Source organism: Dipteris shenzhenensis, chromosome 4 (genome assembly GCF_047967505.1).
Source record: "Dipteris shenzhenensis isolate YYH24624 ecotype China chromosome 4, Dip_SZ_1.0, whole genome shotgun sequence".
NCBI classification, from domain to species: Eukaryota; Viridiplantae; Streptophyta; class Polypodiopsida; order Gleicheniales; family Dipteridaceae; genus Dipteris; species Dipteris shenzhenensis.
The window spans coordinates 50,851,355-50,871,797 of record NC_141599.1 but is presented as its reverse complement, the minus strand read 5'-3'; the positions used below and the strand labels follow the sequence as shown (position 1 = coordinate 50,871,797).

Below are 20,443 nucleotides of genomic sequence, written 5' to 3'. Positions count from 1 at the left end.
TAGAGTCTTTCAACTTCACCTTGAATGGCCAAATGGCACATAAGCGGGCTGAATAGCTCATGCCCAATGCTAATTTTATCCCTCGGGCAACATTGAAGATAGTAAACAATGGGTTTGACTAATGTGGGTGTTGAATTAAGCATGAAGGTTTTTTGTATTGGCTTAGGAGACTAATATGGGCATTAAATTAAGGATTAAGGTTTTTGTATTGGCTTAGGAGGTTGAAATGTTATAAAAACTTCAGTATATTTGACTGTGAGGCCTTTATTTTGTGGTTTCATGTCTTAGTTGTTTAAAAATATTAAGGTATTAGGGATTTTAAAACTATATAAGAGCATAAGAGGCATTTGTTATTCACTTCACTCTTTTGTAGCTAGAAGTTTCCTAATCATGCCCACGCTTGCTTCATTGTAGCACCCCTAGTATAGTTACTATAATTACCATGGATTTAGCACAAGCAATATTCTTTGAGGTCATCTTACCTTGTTCTTGGAATGGATGTGCTAGAAGGGGATCTTTGTACTTGACTACCTCCAACGCTAGGATTGGTAGACAAGCTCTTGTGAAGAAACCACCAGGTACTAGTACTATGGTGGAATTGCAAGTATTTTCCTTGATGGGGAAGGGATTTGCCTCTAGATAAAAGATCTTGTCCAACATTCTAAAAGTTTTATCAATAGGTGTTAGGAGGTGTGGAGGGGGTGGATTGTGCCAAGGATTGCTTGGTTGCTTGCTATCATGTGTACTAGGCATAGGAGTATTTTGTGGATTGTTGGCATCATGAGATGTACTAAGGTTTTTTTCAAAGGTGGAGGGGTTGAAATAGGGGACATTATAGGGGTAACGGGGGGTGTTACAAGAATTGGAATTATTCCATTAATTTAATCCTTTAGTATTTTGTTGAGTGAGATCCCAACATTGTTAATGTGCAACTGATGCATGTGTGCTCGTTGTTTGTAGTGATGCATGTGTGCTCCTACATGGCTAGATATAGGGCTATGACTATATGAGTGTGTGGCATTGCGACATGTGTGGCATCTATGCACCATCTGTGTGATTCTATGTATATGCGGCATGTGTGGACCAGTTGATGGCATGTGTCACATGTGTGCACCATCCATCTATGATTTATTGATTTTGTGTCACTGAAATACTTAAGGCGTGCTAATGTGGAGTACCAAAAGCTCGGTAAGTTGGGTGTTTGCCCATTTGAAATATTTTCCCATGTTCAAATCCTATGGGATGCTCCCTACTACATGGTAGCGTAGGCCATGCCCCTAGTAGTTGGCCATGGGTGTGTGAGTTTGGGGGCAGGGGGAAAAGGGTTGGCTAGGGGGGGGCAAAGGGCACATGCTAACAAAGACTACCCTCAGAGTCAACCAATTTTAGCATCAAATCTAAATTACCCAAACTCTTCTCCCATATTTTAGACACTGGGTGGAATCTATACTATAGATGCTATTACGTTGGAGCATCCTCTCAACATGCAAACCCATGTTGCATCTTCCCAAAAATTTGGAGGACTTTCTAATTTTTAACATGTTTCCCAGTGTAGACTAACTCATATTGGCATCTCCTTTGTAGGTCATGTTCTTGATTGTGATGCTCTGCTATATCTGGTGATGCATCTTCAAGATTAAAGTTGTAATGCATTACTTCCTCTTGCTATCCACCTTAGTCATTGTCATTGTGAGAAAAATTACTTTGATGTGGTATTCCAAATTTCCTTTCCTTATGGATACCATACAGTGCTCAACACTCATGTTATTCTGAAAAAAATTGTGCTCAAAGTGTGCAAGCTTGAAGTTTTCAATAGTGAGCTCATCAAAATCCTTATCGGGTTGGTATCTCTTCCATCTTGGATTGCTATCATAAATTTTTTGGTCAAAGGTTGGCTCAAACTGATCTATCGTTTCACCAAACAAGCTTGTGTATTGCCATCATTATGCATATAGGCGATTCTCCTATAAACATGTCGAACTATCCAAGCATAATCTATAGCAGTATATAGTTCCTGCAAGTTGTCCTCATTCATTCTAAAACTTGATGCCTAACAATCTCAATAAGACCAAAAGTGAAAACACTTGCAACACATCGACTTTAATGGAAATAGTAAATTGTAAATGGTTACCAAAATGAGTTGATGTGATTGTGAATTATCCTAAGGTACCTTCCTTATGAAATCTAATATGAATTTCTACATATAAAACCCCAAAATGAAAGCCCTTCTTGTCACTTTGGTATCAATTGAAGCTGTTGAGCGATGAATGGGATGACAATGTCGTGCATGGATGGCTGGCCTATGACGACCTATAAGAATCCTTGGACATCGCATTGATAGTTGAATGGTTCTTCTATAGATCGGGGCAAAACATACAAGCAATGCAGCCTTGAAAGTTTGACATAGGGTAGTAGATGAGAGCCTTAGGATGATATCGCTTGATTGTTCAAAATCCCATATCATGTGCATTGCTTTCACACCAGTGCACTATCTTGCCTCCAGAAGATTCTACCAGTAGCTAGATCGAAGAAGGGATTGCAATAGTTCCATGTAGAGAAGGTGTTTGGGAAGGGAGGGAAAAGAGCATTCCAAGTCTTCTAAGAAATGAATCAAGGACACATCATCGCAATCGACAAACCTTCCTAGAGTTTGCAATGATGGGGAAGTTTGGGTGGAGGGAGGGCCACAGCACTAATTGCACAACACAAATTGTAGGAAGAAAGGCATGCACAACAGGCTTCTCCAATTTGCATCTCCCAAAGAAGAATCAATGGCCTACTTTTGTGTAGAGGATGTATCTTTTGCATGTTTCCTAGATGTCTTTGGGTCTAAAGAGAAGGCAATGGATTCCAGCCACGAATAAAGCTGGTAATGTACAACAAGGATGGTCCAAAAACGAACGAGTTCCATAAAGGCAAAGGGACAAATTATTCAATTGTGTAGCGACTGCAATGGAGAAGAAATTGGGCATGAGGGAGTGCCATCGAAGGCAACAACAATCCCATCGCCGGTTTCAAGCAATCCAATCGAAGGTGACATTGCCTTAAACCAGCCTTCAAATAAACTAAAGGGCGGTGAATAAATGCTAATCTTCAAGTACTATTATTTCAACCACTTGAAAATAATTTCAGCAACACAAAGAGAACACAGAACCCACAACGGGGAGCTAGATTGCTCCTGCTCAGAAACCACACACGCGATTGGCCCCAAACCTTGGCGCCCCTTTCGATATTTCTTTATTTATTTATTCAGAAGGCAAAATTATAGCAAGGCTAAATGCCCTTGCACCTGTCCAAATGTAGCCCAACTGAATCTTAGCACTTTCAAGCACAAACAACTTGCTACTCAATCAACTCTTGGTTCAAAAGGCATCCAAATCCAGTGCATAATCCATGGCCCATGGTCCCAAAAATACCATCAACACCTACAAGGTAGAATTACCCTCTTCTTGGTTGTCCAAGCATCAATCCCTTAGACAAACAAGGTTTGCACATAGCCCAAAGCCATTATTAGCAACCCATCTCAGCCACACATCTCTTAAAGGCCATTACTAGTGCCAAACCTTGCTGCCCTCCTCACAATATTCTAGCTAATAGAGAAAAGAAGACGACTCTCCATGCAGTTGAAAACAAAGTGGGCGTGCGAGTCAATCTAGCTGCTCTTGTTGAAGGCAAATTCATCTGGCAGCTCCCTAATTGAAGACGATTCACTTTTGGAGGCTCCTTGCAGTAGGTGATTTCTTCTAGAGGCTCCCTAGCTGCAGTCGAATTATTTAGGAGGACCCTTGGTTGTAGAGGAAGTCATTTTGAAGCTTTTGGTAGCCTTGGTAGAGTCGTCTAGTAGAGGAATCCACATACTACTCTGGTAGAGTTAAAAATCAGTAAGGCAATTTGTTAGAAAAGACCTAGGGCCTGTGACTTCCCTATCTCTGTCTTCCCATGGTCCAGAAAATTGCTGCAAACCAAATTTTGACTTTTCTACTTGCTTTCCAAGCTAGCTTGCCAAACGTGATGGAGCTATTTTTACCCTCTCTTGCCCTTCAGCTCCTTGCCTCGCCCGTGGAGTTAATACATTGGATGAGCCCTTTTTACAATTCTAATCAATGAGAGGCCAAAGTTATTCACAGGTCTAGAAAATTCATGTCCCCATGACATTTCCTGGTTTCAAGATTGCCGCCTAATCGATAAGAAAATAGTCTTCCATCTCTCTAATATGCTAGAGAGGAAGGAGGCAAGGGGACAACCCTGCCGAACTGAGCAAGAAAGAGAGGACTTACCCGTTTGCCTCCCAATGAGCACCTAGCTGGAGCTCCCTGTTATAGAGCTGAGACCCCTCTAATCCACCACTCCGGTAAACCAAGTCTCCGCATGGTGCCCTCCAAAAAGGACCACTTTACTGTATCATATCCTTTCTCAAAATCTAAGAGAAGGATGGCGAGAGGCTATGACTCCTCCCTGGCCCAATCCACTGCCTCCTAAAAAGTAAAGATGTTGTCCACGATACTGCATTCCTAAACTAAGTCTGTGTGCCATGAATGATGTCCAGTAGGTGTGGTCTCAACCGCAAGCTCAAGGCTTTGGCCAAGATCTTGTAAGTGGTGTCCAATAAGGTGAACGGTCTCCACTTCCTGATATATAATCCATCTTCCCCTTTGGAATCATCCATATCCAGCCTCAGCTCAAGGACTGCGGGAGGGGGCTTGAGTCAAAAATTTCATGGCAAGCCAAGTAGTGTGGAGTGCATAAGATATAGTTAAGAACTATAGATTTCAACTGCGCATTTTAGTCCCCAAATCAACCTTAAGTTTACCATTTACAATGTGATAGGCAACACAATAAAATAGGATTGATAGCACATAAACAACATAAGAAGACAATATGTGTTTGGCAACTAGAATTTTGCCTGCAAACGACACCTAGTCCCACTGGACAGCCAAGATATCTTATGATCTGACTGCAAGTACAATGTTTCTTTCTTGTACGAAACTGTAACAAGCATTGTTAGACGACAAAGGAAAATGAAATGAGGCATTGTATGGGATATGTCAATTAGTAAGAGGCATGGTCATTCAACATATATGGAAAATGCGAAATAATTATGTTTTTAGGAATTAGTATAGATGTGAGCATGCGCTCCATGAAATTTTGGGTGACTTAAAGCTCTATTTGAAAGTTTTTGGTAAGTCAAATAGTTTCCTGTGTCAAGCTTAAGAAGTTCTTGAGAAGATGCCTTTACTATGTAACTGCATGCCTTGATAGGAGGTGGAACCTTTTCTTTTTTAGCACTGTCTTCCAGGCGGCACTCTCCTTACACTTTCATAAAAAATGTGTCCCACACAACCTTTTGCCACATGGAGTCTTTCTATTTTTGTGCTCTCTCTCTCTCTCTCTCTCTCTCTCTCTCTCTCTCTCTCTCTCTCTCTCCCTGCCTTTCCCTCCCCCTCTCCCGAGTCTTAAAGGCACTCCCTCCCCCTCTCGTCCTCCCTCCGATGTAAAGGAAGTGCTCACGACGAGTACACAATAAAATAGAAAACATGTTATGGCCGATCTGGTCATGGGCTACTAGTTGGTCTACCCTCAGGGTAGCCTTAGCAACGATGAGATTTTGGCAAAGCGGAAATTAGGCATTTCTTGAATTTTTGGAAGTGCATTTTTCCTATTGGCTCTTCTTCATTAGACTTGAATGCAGACTTTAAAGTAGTTCTCTCTCTCTCTCTCTCTCTCTCTCTCTCTCTCTCTCTCTCTCTCTCTCTCTCTCTTTCCTTCTTTACCTCCACAAGTCTTCTTACACACGATCTCCACCTTTTCTCCAACACCCCCCCTTCTCTCTCTCTCTCTCTCTCTCTCTCTCTCTCTCTCTCTATCTCTCTCCCCTTTATCTCCTCCTCCTTCACACCATTTTCCGTTATTTCTTTTTGTTTACTTTTTTTATCTTATTCACCTTGTTATATTGCGCAGGCTTTATGAATGATTAAATATCATTCACCTTGTTTTATAAATCCCTCCAGGACCTCACCCAGCAGGTCTTTGGAGGAAATTTACGTGCCACCAGGTACAATCATGTCAAACTCCACTTGTCATCATGCATGCCCGAGCAACGTGTAGGTCCCTAGTGGTATTTCTCAATTTCAGCTGGCCCACTGAGTTTAAACGACGAGCAGACTAGTCCTTGTTTCTTTATTGTCGATGTTGGAGCTGAAGTACAAGAACCTTAAATGTGAAACTGTCCCTAAAGTTTGTCAAAGGGAAAACCGTTGCCTGTGGTCCGCCACAAATTGTCTGCAATCCGTAAAGCTTATGGATTGACCCCCTTACATTAGACTTCCACTGAGTCTTAAATGCTGAGCAGATGAGTCTGTTGTCTCTTCAGTCGTTCATTTTAAGGTAGGTGTCTGCCCGTCTGATGGTCCCACAGCTTAGGCCGCCCCTCTGCAATCATTCCTTGGGTGCAGGCAGAGCTACAGATATATTCCATAAAATATTCCCTCAGCGGAATGAGATTAAGGAAGTCCAGGTCCGTACTGTGGAATGTTTAATTGAGCTTCCATTATGTAAGATAAACAGTTTAATCCATATGTATGTGAAGCTTGGGGGCATGGTGAACGCTTGCCATGTGTTTGACAACATGCCAAAGCGTGATGTGGTGTCCTGGAACATTATGATTCTGGGTTATGCCAAGTATGAAGAGGGTGAGCTGGCTTTGGAGTGGTATGCACGCATGCAAAGGGAAGGTGTCCAACCTAATGCTCGCACCTTTGTTGGTGCTTTGAAGGCTTGCAGTAGCCTGGCAGCACTGGAAGAAGGGAAACAGGTTGAGGTGAAACATGTGAAAATAGGCTGCCTGGAGAAAGGAAGAGCCATGCATTCTCACGCATTACTGAAAGGGTGTGATTCAAATGTATTTGTGGGAAACACTTTGGTGGATATGTACATGAAATGTGTTAGCATGGAGGATGCACGGCGTATCTTTGATACATTGCCTCATCGTGACTTAGTTTCCTGGAATGCCATCATCCTTGGCTATAGCAAGCATGAAGAGGGTGAGCTGGCTTTGGAATTGTATGCACAGATGCAACTGGGAGGTGTCACACCAGATCATCAAACCTTTGTTGGTGCATTGAAGGCTTGCAGTAGCCTGGCAGCACTGGACGAGGGGAAGCAGGGTGATGGGAATTTTGTGAAAATTGCTTGCCTGAAGAAATGTAGAGACATCCACTCCCATGTAATAAGGAGTAATTTTGAACCAAATGTATTTGTGGGAAACACCTTAGTGGATGTATATGCAAAATGTGGGAACATGAAGGATGCACAGCAAGTATTTGATGAATTGCTTCATCGTGATGTGGTTTCCTGGAATGCCATGATCCTGGGGTACAGCAAGCACGACGAGAGTGCACTGGCTTTGAAACTGTATACAAAGATACACCAGGAAGGTGTCACACCAGATCATCGAACATTTGTTGGTGCATTGAAGGCTTGTGGTAGCCTGGCAGCACTGACAGACTGGAAGGAAGTTGATGGGAGATTTGTGAAAATTGAACATCTGGAGAAAGGTAGAGCCATCCACTCCCTAATAATAAAGAATGGCTTTGAGTCAAGTATATTCGTGGGAAACACCTTGGTGGATATGTACGCGAGATGTGCTAGTATGGAGGATGCACGGTGTGTCTTCAACAAATTGGGTTATCGTAACTTGGTTTCCTGGAATGCCATGATCCTGGGGTATAGCAAGCAGGAAGAGGCAGCACTGGCTTTGGAAATGTATACTCAGGTGCAACAGGAAGGTCTCACACCAGATCATCGAACCTTTGTTGGTGCATTGAGAGCTTGCAGTAGCTTGGAAGCACAGGAAGAGGGGAAGCCAGTTGGGAAGCATGGGAAAGTATCATACATGGAAAAAAGTAGAGCCATGCATGCCCAAGTGGTAAGGAGTGGCTTTGAATCGAATGTATATGTGGGAAACACCTTGGTGGATATGTACACAAAATGTGGGAGCACGGAGGATGCAGAGTGTATCTTTCACAAACTGCCTTATCGTAATGTGGTTTCCTGGAATGCCATGATTCTGGGGTATAGCAGACAGGATGATGGTGCATTGGCTTTGGATTTGTATGCACGGATGCAAAAGGAAGGTATCATAATGGATAATCGAACTTTTGTTGGTGCGTTGAAGGCTTGCAGTAAACTGGAAATGCTGGAAGAGGGGAAGCAAGTTAATGGGCGATTTACAAAAATAGGATGCCTGGAGAAAGGTAGATGCATCCACTCCCAGGTGGTAAACAGTGGCTTCGAGTCAGATGTATTTGTGGGTTCTACCTTGGTGGATATGTATACAAAATGTGGGAGCATGATGGATGCACGATGTGTCTTTGAGCAGTTGCCACATCAAAGTTTGATTCAGTGGACTACCATGATCTTAGGGTATACAGTGCAAGGAGAAAGTATGGAAGCTTTTAGACTTTTTGCCCAAATGCAAAAGCAAGGTTTGTCACCAGACAACTTGGCCTTTGCTGCCATCCTTAAAGCATGTGGCAATAGAGGAGCCTTGGAAATTGGAAAGCAACTCCATTCTCAGATAATCAGGGTTGGACTTGAGACCACTACACATGTGGCAAAAAGTCTTATTGACATGTATGCTAAATGTGGGAGCATAGTCGATGCCCAACAGTTGTTTGATGCATCACCCATAAGGGATGTTTTGACATGGAGCTCATTGATTGCAGCATATGCCCGGTGGGGAGAGAGTGAGCTTGTGTTTTCTTTTTTCGAGAGGATGAGGCAGGAAGGCATACATCCCGACGGAACCACAATTCTGAGTGTTCTGACTGTATGCAGTCATGTGGGTCTCCTGAAGGAGGGCCATAAGTACATTCAGGCTATGAGTAAACAATATGGTATTATCCCGGCTATTGAGCACTATACTAGCATGGTTGATATCCTTGGACGTGTAGGCCGACTGGATGATGCAGTGGTGATGATTGAGAAGATGCCTTTCCAACCTAATATTATTGTATGGTTGACTGTGTTGGATGCTTGTCGGAAGTGGAAGGATTTAGAGGTTGGAAGGCTTGCATTTGAGAATATAGTGAGATTAGAGGGAAACCTTCCTTCAGCATATGTCTTGATGTCCAACATATATGGATGCTCACAATTTGGAGGACCATGATAAGATCGATGTAACAAGATAGGTGTTCAAAACATAGAGCAAGCGAGGACAGAGCTGTAGGACTAACCATGGCAGCAAATGTAAACGTCTGTCAGAACAAGCATAGGCGCTGTAGATGGAAGAAGCGAGCAGGACATGCAAGATCTGACTCTAGACAAACTCACAAATCAGGAAGGATTGAGTGCTGGAGAAGAGCCTAAACTAGAAGTTATAACTAGGAAAAGAACCTAAATAGGTTTTAATAGATAGAAGTGAATTAAATAGTTGGAAATTAATATTTTTTGTAATAAAAAGTTTGTCCCATGACCCTGTACCCATGCCCACAATTAATTATTGGGCCTACTTGAAACTCTACTCGGGACTCCTTATGCGCTAGCTTGTAACACCTTGTTACTGGGTGAATACTGTATCGAGTGTGATTGAAGATGATGTAGATATAAATCTTGCTATAGATTATATGCCATACGGAAGATGTTATGCAGCCATGATAAGTGGTACCACTGAAGTGAACATGACCATTTGCTGAAATGAGTAACCTTCGGTGTGTGAATCAGATAACAAAGAAGTCTCACAGGAACTCACACAATAAGCATGTTCTCAATTGACATAATAGTAATTGAGAGAAAATGGAATTGAATATCCATGACATAAAGAAGGTCTATTATGCCTCAGATCTCCTGTCAATTAATTCTGGAGAATCATTCTGCACCTTTAACCTCTTTTTAAGCCCGCAGTTCAACTCATCTCTCTCCTCAGCACAATTCCGTCTACTTCTCAATAGACCCCAAACGAGGGGGATCCTGCTTGAACCTTTCTTGTGCCAAATCACTAACCCCACAGTCTATTCTAACTTCCAATCGCCTATCATAGCATCTTTGGTGAACCCGTAGCTGTTCCCAGCTTGCTACTCTAGTTTCGTCAGTTCTAGGCCCGTTGGAGCTTCTTTTGTAATGACTTGGCTCGCAGCTGGCCCAGACTCCTTCCTAATACAAGCTTTGTGTAGGCCGAAGTCTCTAGATTTCAAAATGTTAGGTAATTTCACATTGGTTTGTAAAACAGGTGATCCAAGCTTGGTCTAGCTCAAAAGAGTCTATAAGGTCAGAGCTTTAAGACTTGCTGTGGACTCCAATTCACGAAATGTTCTGGAGGTGCTTAAACTTCCGAGTTTCTGAATAAAGTTTGTGGATTATGGTTTGTCTCACCAGGAGGAAAAGAGAAAAAACAGACCGACATAACAATCAAGCAACTCAACAACACACACAGTGCAAATTATGCAAATTAGCAAAGTCAAGATCAATCTCAAGAAAAACGCTCTTATTTCACAATATGCTACGCAAGATCATAGAGCAAAAGAAAATAATCGAGAAGAAAATATTTGGTGGTTTGATTTAGATGCAAGCATCACATGACTCTTGAAAAGGATCACTTCCGAACAAAAATGCCTATGAAAATGTGATCATGGGTGATTGCAGATCTCATAAGAACATTTCATAGCAATAGAGGACTTACAAGAAGTACTTGATAATAAATTTAATCCGACAATGGAACAACAATCTTCTCTAAGTCAGATGACAAAAAATAATATGGAGCTTGTGTTCAACAAGTATGGTTGCATAATCAAGGAACTACATAATTTCTTTTGCCAAAGGCATTAAAGTTACCCAAATGTTTAAGCCTTCTTTAGCAATTTCCATTCAAAGAGCATTGGTTGCCTACCATCAAAATCAAGATGCTGAAGTACTTTGTAAACAGGAGGTTTGAATGCCTTACGTTTGGAAGCCGAGTGTCACGACAAGATTATTTGTATCATGATATTGCGGGATTGATGTAGGGAATCTACAGAATACCCTATGGACTATGCATAAGATGTAAACTATGTTGGCAAATTAACTACTACTCTACTCCTATCACCATAATTTAATCAATATACTAGGTGCTAACCTTGTCCATGGTCCCACCTCCCTGTTTTCCCTAGTTTCCTCCTCCCACAATCGATGTGCTTAAGATTGTTTAAGTGCTAGAATCCTTTTTTTCAACCCTTACTATCCTCCCTACTGCCACTTTCATGCTACCACCCCACTCTCACCCCCCCAACCCCACCCCTTTCCCCAATTCTCCCATTGCTACTCCCACTTCCCCTCCTCCCCACTCTTGCCACAATGTAATGAAGATACTAGATGCTATAGCGCCCATAGAGAGTCTTGTATAAGATTGGGTTGAAGTATTTACAAATATTACAAAACAATAGGTGAAATTTCTCATGGTTTCCATGCAACATATTTGTGTTTTTGAACACCATTATACTTTAGAGGTATGATGAATATGGTATTTGAGCATACATATGCTTATTTCACAAAGTTTTATTCTCATTATTAAATGTTAAGACATTAATGTCAATTATTGATTGTATTTAGTTATTTTTACTAATTATTGATTAGAGTTTTATCAAAATTTATTATAAATTAAGTCATTACTATTCATAGTATTTGATTAGCATTATCAATTACTATAATACTATTTTAAACTATTTTATCAATATACAAATGCGAGTAGAAAATTACTAATAAGTAAACATACTTGATTGGCATTATATTAAGTAATGCTAGTTACTTATCTAGTCTTAACACAGACGAGTGTGTTATCATACTAACTAATTTTATTAGATCCAGTTTTTTATTTCTATTAATGCTTGACAAAAGAACCATGCAAATCAACAATCTAAAAGGTGTTGATCATGGGAATAAGAGAAACTAGAAGAAACTAGGTTTCCAAAGAGCCCACCTCATTACCTAGGGAATCTCTAGAACATGACCTCTCACAACCAAGGTGGAGGACTATACATCCAACAAATATCTCAATCTATACGAAAAATTAAAGATACTTGTAGGCCAAGCCTTATAGAAATTCTCCCAAGAGCTCCACCTTCCTGCTTATACACGAGAGACCACTGCTGAGATATGGCTCACTGCCTCTAAGGCTACAAAAACATGGGGGAACAACTCCTCGAATTGAAATGACTATTGATAGAAGCCGATGGTCATCTCTAAGATCTCTTGTGAGTCTGAGTGCACCTGATCGCTCATATCTCGAAGTAGTTGAAGATATGTCCCTACTAATTGAGGATGAGTGGTTTAAAAAAATTGTATGGTTATCCTGGAACCCCTATGCCATGGAGCAATGATAGGAGAACTTTGCTCGATGGGTCTCTGTGATCTGAATGGCAAACCAACTCTCATATCGGTGTGAGAGCCACTGTGAGACTTAGTCTTTCTCTCACTCTATGGAGGTCGAATCTCATTTCAATGCTCTCCCCTATGCCTAGAGAGAGTGACACTGATGAAGAGCATGGGTCCCAGATCTCCTCACTGCTTTGAATCGTGTCTACCACCCAAGTTGCCCACCCTTGCATAGAGGGGCTCTTTGGCTACTATTGAATCTCTACTACGACCTCTTGAACCTCCTCCTCTTGAAGTAGGGCATCATGGATATGGCCCACTTTTATGGGATTCTCTTGATGGGGGGACTGCTTTAAGTAAGGAGCATGTACATGATGGGAGGTCGAATGTAGAGATGGAGACATTAAGGGAAGAGAGTCATGCTTTATTGGAAAGATGGGGGGGGAAATCAAAGTACTAGCTAGGTGGCTTTGCAAAGAATGAGCATGTTCCATCAAGAAATAGCCCCATCCTTTTATAGCCAAGAGAGGGGGTCTCTCCCAATAAATGCATCCTCCCACATGCATGGTGTGTGTGGAAGAGTGTCCCATGTGGGCTAGGCGGTTACGCACTCTCAATTGTGTGCGATAACCCTTTGCTTCATTTTTCCACATACATCAACCCCCATATCCCAAGTCTAAGATACTCTCTTGGTCTCTTCCCAATTTTATAATACGTTCAAACATCTAGGAGGACAAGTGGAGGGTTGGCACAAGGAATCTTGCCACCTCATCCTTTAACTTGCATTCTTGGACTTTCTACACCCCCCCCACATGGGCCTATCCTACATGGAGGGAATAATCCAATATAATATCCATCTCCATCTATTTTATATTACTTCTCCCATGGTCCTTGGGCCATATCTCACTAAATGCAAACGTGGGACCGCCTAGGTGGAGGGGTGGTGCATGGAGGACCCATGCCACCTTATCATTTTATATTATTACTACCATGGATTATGTACAACACACCTTATGGGTCCTCTTACATGGAAGGGTGGCACATGGTCATGCCCTGCCACCTCAACCCTGGGCCTTATGTACACCATAGTTTATTATACTATTGCCACACATCAAGCACACGCACACATTTATGCCTTTTACTTTGGTCAAATTTATCCATAACAGTCCCCCCCCAGGTAGGGAATGCATAGCATTTCCATGCCCGGGACCATCATGCACAAAGAAGGGCTTGAGATAAAACTTGTTGATCACCTTCTTGCCATATGGCTCATGCAGCTCCTGAACTTGTACAGACCCATTGCTATGTTCCTTGATGACTTTGTATGGACTAGTCCACAATGGCAGGAACTTCTTATCCATTTGGTGGTCCAATCTGCTATCAAAGCATAGCAGAACATCCCCCTCAACAAAGTGTCTTTCCCATCCCTTGCGAATTTGAGCATCCAAGCAGGCCTTTTGTCGAATCTTTTGGATCTCTGTTTGATGTAATGCAAGGCGTCGGGTTTCATCTAACTTCTCAAGTTGTACCAACCTGGCCTCTACATGTTCATCTTCTGTCATCCTTTGTTCTCGTGCCAATCTCAAGTTGTACCAACCTGGCCTCTACATGTTCATCTTCTGTCATCCTCTGTTCTCAGAATCTCTATCTCTAGTGGTAAAACTGCCTCAGTACTGTACACCAACTCAAAAGGAGTGTGACCTGTAGATGTTTTATGAGTGATATTGTAAGCCCACACAACTTCAGTGGCCTTCTGATCCCATTGGCTCCTATTCCCTGTGGCCATTTTTCCCATGGATTTACAAAGGAGGCCATTGGTCCACTCCGTTTGATTCATGGACACTGGATGATAGATGCTAGAAGTGCAGTGATCAATACCCATGTGATCCATGAGCAACTCCACTACTTCATTTAAGAATGGACTCCCATGGTCAGATACTATTTCCATGGGTGTCCCAAACCTTGTGCAGATACGTTCAAATATGAAATTCGAAACTGCCTTACCGGCCCATGGGATTTGGTGATTGAAGAACCTTCTTTGCAAGACCATTGCTACAAATTATAATGGACTTTCCATCAACATAATGCTTAAATTTCTCAATGCAGAACACCAAAGACAAAGCATGCTTGTCAGCCTCAGAGTAGCATCGTTTAGTTTCGAGCAATTGTCGAGAAGCAAATCAAACGGGATACATGAACCGATATTCCCCTTACTAGAGAAGAATACCCACCAGAGTGTGCTTACCAAACCCAAGATTGATATAGAAAGCCTTTGACCAATCAGGATTGCGTAGAATGGGTTCTGAAGCCAGAGCACTCTCGATTTGTACAAACCCATGATCACAATCCTCATCCCAAGAGAAATCAACTCCATCTTTTAATAGCATAGTCATGGGTCGCATCAAAGCAGCATATTGATCAATGAAGTGGCGATATATCCTACTAGATTGACAAATGAGCGTACTTGATGTTTGGTTGTTGGTGGGGAGAGCTTGAGGATAGCTTCTACCTTCTCGGGGTCAGGCTTGATGCCCTTAGATGAGACAATATGTCCCAGTAACCTCCCTTGAGTGGCTCCAATGGTGCATTTATCAGGGTTGAGGCTGCCATTCGCATCATTGACCCTTTGTAGGGCTAACCTAACATTCATGATGTGCTCCTTACGTGCCGAGAATATACAAAAATCATCTAAAAGCACCTCTAAGAAAACTCCCAAATAAGGAGCAAATACCATCTACATAAATCTTTGAAAGATAGCAGGAGCATTGGTGAGGCCAAATGGCATTACTTTGAATGCAAATGTCCCCCAAGGTGTGGCAAATGTGGTTTTAAGCACATCCTCCTCAGCAATTTTGATTTGATAAAACCCGGAGTAACCATCACAGGAAGTATATATCTCATGACCACTTACCTTCTCAAGAATGAGGTCTTGAAAGGGAAGAGGATGATGGTCCCTCTTGGTGGCTGCATTGAGTTTCTTATAGTCGATGCAGACCCGCCACTTATTGTTTTTCTTTGGGGTGACTACCACTAGTGAAACCCATTCAGTATTGTGAACCGGAACAATAAACCCAGCTTCTACAAGTTTCTGCAACTCTAAGCACAAAGCATCGGTCTGTAGGGGCTCTAATCTCCGATACTTCTAAGCCACAGGCTTAGCATCAGCTTTAGCTCTATCTTGTGTTCTATGGCAGTCACATGACGAAGGTGGTGGTAGCTAGTTGCGAAGAGGTCAAGGAAATCTTTGAACAATTCTAAGAACTCATCTTTCTCACTCGGAGTGAGGTCAGGGGAAAGCATAGATTCAAGCTGTTGAGGACTAGCTGTTACCTTTTCTATAGGTGGTGGGGTCAGAGACACCCCCATCATGTAAACTTCCTCCTCTGAGAACTCCTCCCCCCCGTCTGATTCTTCCATTGATTCAGACACTGATGATGAGAGAGTATCACTATCTTGCTCCTCTTCTTCTTCCGGTTCCGTGGCACCTGGTTGCACCGGGATCTTTTCCTTAGAAGCACCAAAACATGTGTCCTGTCTTCCAATAGCTGACTGCATCACTCTTTCTCAACCATGGTCTCCATATGGCTGGCTATCTCCTGCTTGTATCTTCAATGTCCACTACATGGAAATTGACGGTGGTGGTCAACGCATTGACAGTGATGGGCAAATCCTCAATGACTCCCAGGGTGGCGAGTCATCGACCATTTGCTACCTTGATTCGAGTGGAGGAACGCCTTGTGCATTTCAAATTCAATTTCTTCATGATTTGGGGCACCATGATATTACATGCAGCTCCCCCATCAACACACACACTTTTGACACGGCAATTATCTACGATGACATCTATTGTATGTGGGTGTCGATCACTTTCTTCAGAGATAGAAGAGACCTCTCATACCTTTCCCTTTTCTTGCTCTTCCTTGTTGAGAGCCCTTGCTACAGTTCACGTCTCACCTTAGGACTTAATGCTATTAGTTGAGGGAGCGTGATGCTCAAAGACCGATAAGGTCCTGAACGACTGAATAGTCCTCTTTCCTCGAGTCAATGGGAAAATCCAAGGGCGACCACTTACTCATGCGAGATCTTTTAGTATTCTCTGTTGGTGGGTCTGCCATCTCAGCATATGAGGGCTCTGAGAAGGACACCTTCTTCTTCGGACAGCCCGGTCCACAGTTTGGAGAGGGGTCTGAGGTGGTACGACTACTTTTCTTGAGGTCAAGGATCTCTACGTCAGAATCCTGAGTGCTTGATTCACTTAGAAGATTCACCCTTGGAATATTGGGACATTCTGTGCGATAATGACCCTTCTGGTGGCACTCGTAGCACACAACATTGGCAGTTCTCTTGGAGGGCGATTGGCTTGATTTCTAATGCCCACCATCTCAAGCCGAAGATCATTCAGGGCCTTGGCTAGGTCATTGACTCCGGGTTCTTTAGTAGGAGGGTCCGGGGGAGTAGGAAGGAGGGGGGCTCATGGGCGAGGGTGGGGAAATCTTCCAGGTGGAGGTTGAGGATATACTCCTTGTTGAGGGTAAGCATCTAAGGGAGGACCATACATTTGAGGTGGAGGCGGTGGATTCATCCCTAATGAGGGGTGGGGGTATGCCCCTAAGTTAGACCCCCCAGGTTGTTGTTGCAATAATTGAGGGGGTTGCGGAGGGACAATCATCTTCTTTGAAGTGGGGTCAGACTGAACTTTATCAAACTTTTGAGCAATCTCATGTGCTAGCACCATAGTTTCTGGATTCTCCCATTTAAGCTTGAGGTGGAATTTATCACTTGCTCCTGCTACAAGGTAGCCTAGCACATGTTGAGTCATTCCAGCTATAGGAGGTTAAAGTTTCATGGGCTAAGCTGTGTTGGTGGCTTAGCTAGATAGATGACAAAAGACAGTGGTTTTGCACTAACCACAAAGAAGGGAGAGGTGGAGCCATTCTAGGATATCTGCTCCTGAAGTTAAAGAAGAACCAATCTAACTCAAGGATATTGCCTCATGCAGCTCCTGCTAAAACCTCCTTTGTTCATAAAAGTCACGGTGACTATTGTAATGGATCCTCTAGCTCTGTCGGCATTCTTACTATGCTCAGTCAAGCTTCTTCGGCCTACGATGATCATGAGTTTTTTGTATTGCAATAGACTTCTCTCTTAGAGAAAGCTCTTTAGTTTATAGCTCTTAGTTTGACATAATCTTTTGATATTTTAATAGAAACCCTCATTTTTGTGGAAAAAAAATATGTGCACTTTTTCCAAAATTGAGCAAATGTGAGACACTTAGTGGAAGTGGGAAGATGATTGCCGAGTTGCGACATCCATTTCCTGCCAAACTGTCACCTATGACTTTTTCAATTGTTACTAGGCATTTTCTTTTGTCCTTTATTTTTTATGTGTGCTAAAGGATTGTGTCCCTTAATTTTTTAAACAAGTCAATGAGTTCTTTATGCTCAATGTTGAAAGCAAAGTGAAGCATAATCAAACATAGATGGGAATCATTTTTGTGAGTTTGTCAAGCATGACTTGGGCATCTGTATGAATAAGCTTGTCATTTGTTTGTTCTTCTCTGTTTGGTAGTTCTTGGATTGATATGTTTCATATAACACCATCATAAAGTTGTTCGTTTCTTTGTGTTTGGTACACACAACACATAATTTTAGGATACATTGAGCATTTTAGCCCCATCTCTCTTTTTTTTTTGGGGCAATTTTTCATCATCTATCTAATCATCCAAAACGTCTTCATCTTTATTACTAAAACAATATCAATATATCGACATTTTAAAAAAATACAATCATTGCAATGCTTCCCTTGCAATGCTTATATAAACAATTGTTTTGATGCTTTTAGTATTTCCCCCCCAAAAAAATCAATGTGGTTTCCATCAAGGTAACTGTCACAATTGGTGCAAATGATTGTAGCCCAATGACATTTTGTTATCACTTCATTACTCCTCAACATGTAGATTTTGGCTTTTCGTACTTTTGTCCATCTCCTTTCACCTCCCTATTGATGGGATATCTCAAGGTGTATGCCCCAGGCACACTTTGGGTTCTATGTGTGTGTGCTAGAGGCACAGTTAGGTGCCCATCAGCACTGTTAGGTGGTGTAGATGCCACATAGGATGATTGAGAGATTCTAGGATCTGATTGAGGAGATGATTGTGGAGCTTGGTGGCTCATGTAGAGGTGCCTACATATGGACCTCACCCTTCTTCATTCTATATGCATTCTCTTGTTTCGTGTTCAGCTTCATGCTTTCTTTTCACTTCTTCAACATGGTATCAGAGTACTATGATCCTCCTTGAGTCCATTTATGCCATGTCATTTTCTTCTTCTTCTTCTTATGCCATTTTCCTCTTTCCTTCCAAAGTTTTGTGTGAGTTTGTTCTCTACCTACAAGCAACCATTCCCAGAGCCCTTTCACACCAAGCATCCTTGAATATGGGCGACCTCCTGGTAGCAAGCAATTAGAAATATATTCCTGCATATGCCCGTGCTGATAGCTTCTTCGCTCGGTGAACTTTCACACAATTCTACCCAATGCCTTGACTATTCAATAATTGCTTTGAGCATGAGTTGGGCGACACTACAAGCAAGATGCTGATGAAGTTTGAGCTCGTTTGGTTAAGCATTTGAGGAGAAACAGACAAAAAACTAGTCGATAATCAAGCTCATGGCTATGGCGACGTGATGCGGCATTTCGACTTTCCTCTTCAGTGGCTCTTCTCTAGTATACCAGCTTTATTTCTACCTACAAAGCCCTCTTTTCTTGGCCTTGAAGAGTGAGATACAAGCCCTCCAAGATCAGGCTTTTGTTTTGGACAGTTCTGATAGTGTTGTGAAATTGGTGCTATATTAGATGCTACTTTGGCATTTCTAATACTTTAAAGTGTTGAATAGCATGAGAAAAATTGTGGCTATAACTTTCCTTTAGGTTGCTATACCTGGATTTGCTTGGAATACTTTCATTTAGCCACCTCTATTAAACATGCAAGTTGAAGTATTATTTCCATTATGATTTTTATTATGGAATTTGGTTACAAGTATTTGCTACACCAAATGGTTGTACTTTGAAGCTTTTCAGCTTTTTCTAGACTTGTAAGCGAGTAGACACTGCCCATTTTGGGTTAGACCCTTGCATGGTGTTGAGAGTTCACGCTCAACATCATGTGATCATGTGTGCATAGCACCATCACGTGATCATATGTGCATAGCACTAACCTTATAGAGTGCTATAAAGGAAAGGGTTAGATCCCCTAACCCTAACCCTAAAAGGGTTTGTATATATTCTATTTTTTTTGATTCATACAGATGTATGGGGTTATGCCCGGACCTGCAGCATCAATGGTTCACTTTATTACTTGACCTTCATCGACGACTACAGCAGATATTCTTAGGTCTACTTTCTGAAAGAGAAATCTGAAGTGTTTTCCAGATTTCAAGAATTCAAAGCCATGGTAGAAAACCAAACAGGCAGAAAGATCAAGGTCATGAGATTAGACAGAGGAGGTGAATACATGTCTTCAGCATTCATGAACTTTTGCAAAAATCATGGCATTCGAAGACAATTCACATGTGCAGATACTCCTCAGCAGAATGCAAGAGTTGAAAGGAAGAATGGGACTTTAGCAGACAGTGCTAGAGCAATGCTTAGTGAAAAGCATCTTCCGAATCAGTATTGGGAAGAAGCAATAGCTACAGCTAACTATTTGCTTAATCGGCTTCCTCCTAAACCGATACAAGGTATGACTCCTTATGAAGCATTCACTAGACATAAGCCACGCATTGGGCATCTCCGCATATTTGGTTGCATAGCATATGCCCACATACATGATGATCATCACAGGAAATTGGATGCAAAGTCATGGAAATGCATCATGGTTGGCTATAGTGAAGAAAGCAAAGCATACAAATTGTATGATCCCATCAACCGCAAAGTCATTATCTCCAGAGATGTAATCTTTGATGAGGAATCACAATGGAAAACCTCACCTACACAGGAGATAGAAGCATCGACTTCACAGTCATCTACAGAACAGGTTGATGAAGAAGAGCAAGAATTGCCAATAACACCCCAAGCAGTGCCACAGCAGCTTAGAGGTCTACTA

At 42.0% G+C, this 20,443-nt stretch overlaps 1 protein-coding gene across 1 annotated transcript; it reads left to right on the top strand.

Annotated features, from left to right (window-relative positions):
- Positions 1–6,403: 6,403 nt before the first annotated feature.
- LOC147903002 (pentatricopeptide repeat-containing protein At4g13650-like) lies at positions 6,404–9,166 on the top strand. The gene is made up of 2 exons (XM_087373986.1): positions 6,404–8,132; positions 8,238–9,166. The coding sequence occupies exons 1-2, from the start codon at positions 6,404–6,406 to the stop codon at positions 9,164–9,166; spliced, it is 2,658 nt and encodes an 885-aa protein (XP_087230112.1).
- Positions 9,167–20,443: the final 11,277 nt, after the last annotated feature.

Coding starts and splice junctions, on each gene's coding strand:
- LOC147903002 (XM_087373986.1), top strand. CDS start 6,404: ATGGTCCCACAGCTTAGGCCGCCCCTCTGCAATCATTCCTTGGGTGCA. Junction 8,133..8,237: donor TGCACGGATGCAAAAGGAAG/GTATCATAATGG, acceptor TTACAAAAATAG/GATGCCTGGAGAAAGGTAGA.